This window comes from Malurus melanocephalus, unplaced genomic scaffold, assembly GCF_030028575.1.
Source record: "Malurus melanocephalus ecotype Western Australia unplaced genomic scaffold, MMel_1.1 scaffold_1646, whole genome shotgun sequence".
Taxonomy (NCBI): domain Eukaryota; kingdom Metazoa; phylum Chordata; class Aves; order Passeriformes; family Maluridae; genus Malurus; species Malurus melanocephalus.
The window spans coordinates 17,893-22,342 of NW_026624878.1; the positions used below are offsets into that span (position 1 = coordinate 17,893).

The window sequence follows — 4,450 nt, forward strand, 5'->3', positions numbered from 1 at the left end:
GGACTGGTTTTGGGTGTTTTTCTGGTGTTTTTGGGTGGTTTTTTGGGTGTTTTTGGGTGGTTTTGGGAGATCCGGGCCCAGCTCCTCACCGGTTTTTGTATCTGCCCAATCCCAGTCCGTCCCAGTCCATCCCAGTTTATCCCAGTTTGTCCCAATCCCATCCCAGTTTATCCCAGTTTATCCTGAGCTGATCCCAGTTCCATCCCAGTTCCTTCCAGTCCATCCTGAGCCCGTCCCAGTTCCATCTTGAGTCCATCCCAGTCCATCCCAGTCCATCCCAGTTTATCCCAATTTATCCCAGTCCATCCCAGTTTGTCCCAGTTCCATCCCAGTGACCCCAAATCCCATTTTAGTCCATCCCAAACCTATCCCAGTTTGATCCCAGTTTGTCCCAGTTTGTCCCAGTTTAACCCCTCCCCTCCCAGTATCTTCCTGACGGTGGCGCTGGGGCTCCCTGGGCGCTGATCCCGGTTTAACCCATCCCAATCCCAGTTTAACCCATCCCAATCCCAGTTTAACCCATCCCAATCCCAGTTTAACCCATTCCAATCCCAGTCTAACCCATCCCAATCCCAGTTTAACCCATCCCAATCCCAGTTTAACCCATCCCAGTCCCAGTTTAACTCAGTTTAACCCATCCCAATCCCAGTTTAACCCAGTTTAACCCMGTTTAACCCATCCCAATCCCAGTCTAACCCATCCCAATCCCAGTTTAACCCAGTTTAACCCATCCCAGTCCCATTTTCCCCTCTAAAATCCCCATTTTTCGCCCCAAAACCCCCGGATTTTTTCCTCCCAGTCCCTCCCAGTTGATCCCAGTCGATCCCAGTTGATCCCAGTTTGTCCCAGTTGATCCCAGTCCATCCCAATCCCTCCCAGTATCTTCCTGACGGCGGCGCTGGGCCTGCCCGAGGCGCTGATCCCGGTCCAGCTGCTCTGGGTTAATCTGGTGCCTTTAACCCATCCCAGTTTAACCCAGTTTAACCCATCCCAGTTTAACCCAGTTTAACCCATTTTAGTCCATCCCAGTCCCGGTTTAACCAATCCCAATCCCAGTTTAACCCAGTTTAACCCAGTCTAACCCATCCCAATCCCAGTTTAACCCAGTTTAACCCATCCCAATCCCAGCTTAACCCATTTTAGTCCATCCCAGTCCCATTTTTCCCTCTAAAATCCCCATTTTTCGCCCCAAAACCCCCGGATTTTTTCCTCCCAGTCCCTCCCAGTCCATCCCAGTTGATCCCAGTTTGTCCCAGTTTAACCCCTCCCCTCCCAGTATCTTCCTGACGGCGGCGCTGGGCCTGCCCGAGGCGCTGATCCCGGTCCAGCTGCTCTGGGTTAATCTGGTCACCGACGGGCTCCCGGCCACGGCTTTGGGCTTCAACCCCCCGGACCTGGACATCATGGACAAGCCCCCGCGGAGCCCCAAAGAGCCGCTCATCAGCGGGTGGCTGTTCTTCCGGTATTTGGCTATCGGAGGTGAGAAATGGGCTAGTGAACCAGAGAAACGGGCTAGCAAACTGTTAAAGTGGGCTAGTGAATGGGGAAAGGGTTAAACCCGGTACTAAGGGGTTAAACTCAGTCCTAAAGAGCCCCTGATCAGCGGGTGGCTATTGGAGGTGAGAAATGGGCTACTAAACCGGGAAATGGGCTAGTGAGAGACTGGGGCTACCAAACGGGGAAAATGGGCTACCAAAGGGTTAAACCCGGTACCAAAGGGTTAAACCCGGTACTAAAGGGTTAAACTCAGCCCTAAAGAGCCCCTGATCAGCGGGTGGCTGTTCTTCCGGTATTTGGCTATCGGAGGTGAGAAATGGGCTACCAAACCAGGGAAATGGGCTACCAGAGCTATCGGGGTTACCAAAGGGTTAAACCCGGTACTAAAGGGTTAAACTCAGTCCTAAAGAGCCGCTCATCAGCGGGCGGCTGTTCTTACGCTACCTGGCTATTGGAGGTGAGAAATGGGCTACCAAACCGAGAAATGGGCTAGCAGGGCTATCGGGGCTACCAACAGTCAATATGGGCTACCAAAGGGTTAAACTCAGCCCTAAAGAGCCCCTGATCAGCGGGTGGCTGTTCTTCCGGTACCTGGCTATCGGAGGTGAGAAATGGGCTACCAAACTGCTAGAGTGGGCTACTAACCGGGAAAATGGGCTACCAAACTGTTAAAGTGGGCTAGTGAATGGGGAAAGGGTTAAACCCGGTACTAAAGGGTTAAACCCGGTACTAAAGGGTTAAACTCAGTCCTAAAGAGCCGCTCATCAGCGGGTGGCTGTTCTTCCGGTATTTGGCTATCGGAGGTGAGAAATGGGCTAGTGAATTGGGAAATGGGCTACCAAAGGGTTAAACCCGGTACTAAAGGGTTAAACCCGGTACTAAAGGGTTAAACTCAGTCCTAAAGAGCCCCTGATCAGCGGGTGGCTGTTCTTCCGGTACCTGGCGATAGGAGGTGAGAAATGGGCTAGTGAATCGGGAAATTGGGCTACCAAACTGGAAAATGGGCTACCAAAGGGTTAAACCCGGTACTAAAGGGTTAAACCCGGTACTAAAGGGTTAAACTCAGCCCTAAAGAGCCGCTCATCAGCGGGTGGCTGTTCTTCCGCTACCTGGCTATTGGAGGTGAGAAATGGGCTAGTGAACCAAGAAATAGGCTACTAAACCAGGGAAATGGGCTAGTGAGCGACTGGGGCTACCAAACAGTCCTAATGGGCTACCAAAGGGTTAAACCAGTCCTAAAGAGCCGCTCATCAGCGGGTGGCTGTTCTTCCGGTATTTGGCTATTGGAGGTGAGAAATGGGCTACCAAATGTTAGAATGGGCTACTAACCGGGAAATGGGCTAGTGAACGGGGAAAGGGTTAAACCTGGTACTAAAGGGTTAAACTCAGCCCTAAAGAGCCCCTGATCAGCGGGTGGCTGTTCTTCCGGTATTTGCCTATCGGAGGTGAGAAATGGGCTAGTGAACCTGGAAATTGGGCTACCAAACCAGGGAAATGGGCTAGTGAATGGGGAAAGGGTTAAACCCGGTACTAAAGGGTTAAACTCAGCCCTAAAGAGCCGCTCATCAGCGGCTGGCTGTTCTTCCGCTACCTGGCTATCGGAGGTGAGAAATGGGCTAGTGAATTGGGAAATGGGCTACCAAACTGTTAAAGTGGGCTAGTGAATGGGGAAAGGGTTAAACCCGGTACTAAAGGGTTAAACCAGTCCTAAAGAGCCCCTGATCAGCGGGTGGCTGTTCTTCCGGTACCTGGCTATCGGAGGTGAGAAATGGGCTACCAAACCAGAGAAATGGGCTAGTGAATCAGGGAAATGGGCTACCAGGGCTATCGGGGCTACCAACAGTCAATATGGGCTACCAAAGGGTTAAACCAGTCCTAAAGAGCCGCTGATCAGCGGGTGGCTGTTCTTCCGGTATTTGGCTATTGGAGGTGAGAAATGGGCTACCAAACCGAGAAATGGGCTAGTGAACCAAGAAATGGGCTACCAGGGTTAAAATGGGCTACCAAAGGGTTAAACCCGGTACTAAAGGGTTAAACTCAGCCCTAAAGAGCCCCTGATCAGCGGGTGGCTGTTCTTCCGGTACTTGGCTATCGGAGGTGAGAAATGGGCTAGTGAACTGCTAGAGTGGGCTACCAAACCAGGAAATGGGCTACCAGGGTTAAAATGGGTGACCAGGGGTGTCCCCAATGATGTCATTGATGTCCCCACTGTCTCCTGATGATGTCATTGTCCCCAATGTCCCCAATTGTCCCCGATGTCCCCAATTGTCCCCAATGTCCCCTGATGATGTCATCAGTGTCCCCAATTGTCCCCAACTGTCCCCGATGTCCCCTGATGATGTCATCAGTGTCCCCAATTGTCCCCAACTGTCCCCGATGTCCCCTGATGATGTCATTAATGTCCCCAATTGTCCCCAATGTCCCCTGATGATGTCATCAATGTCCCCAATGTCCCCAATGTCCCCAATGTCCCCAATTGTCCCCAATGTCTCCGATGTCCCCTGATGATGTCATTGTCCCCAATTGTCCCCAAAGTCGCCAATTGTCCCCAATGATGTCATTAATGTCCCCAAAGATGTCATTAATGTCCCCAATTGTCCCCAATTGTCCCCGATGTCCCCTGATGATGTCATCAATGTCCCCAATTGTCCCCAGGTTATGTCGGAGCTGCCACCGTCGGTGCCGCTGCCTGGTGGTTTTTGTTCGCCGAGGACGGGCCCAGCGTCAGCTACCACCAGCTGGTGAGTGACAAATGTCCCCAAATGTCCCCAAATGTCACCAAAGGGCATCCAAATGGCACCAAATGGTACCAAATGTTCCCAGAGTGACCCAAAGTGACCCCAAAGTGTCCCCAAACTGTGACCCCTGAGTGACCCCTGAGTGACCCCTGAGTGACCCCTGAGTGACCCTGAGTGACCCCTGAGTGACCCTGAGTGACCCTGAGTGACCCTGA

At 52.2% G+C, this 4,450-nt stretch overlaps 1 protein-coding gene across 1 annotated transcript in view; it reads left to right on the forward strand.

The window, feature by feature from the left end:
- LOC130587220 (sarcoplasmic/endoplasmic reticulum calcium ATPase 1) overlaps positions 1 to 4,450 on the forward strand; it is a gene marked incomplete at its 3' end in the record, with an annotated part of 20,319 nt that overhangs the window by 14,441 nt on the left and 1,428 nt on the right. The window contains exons 5-6 of the mRNA XM_057388183.1: positions 1,277 to 1,479; positions 4,153 to 4,238. Of these exons, the coding sequence (XP_057244166.1) occupies positions 1,277 to 1,479; positions 4,153 to 4,238 (289 nt within the window). The remainder of the gene's footprint in view (positions 1 to 1,276; positions 1,480 to 4,152; positions 4,239 to 4,450) is intronic.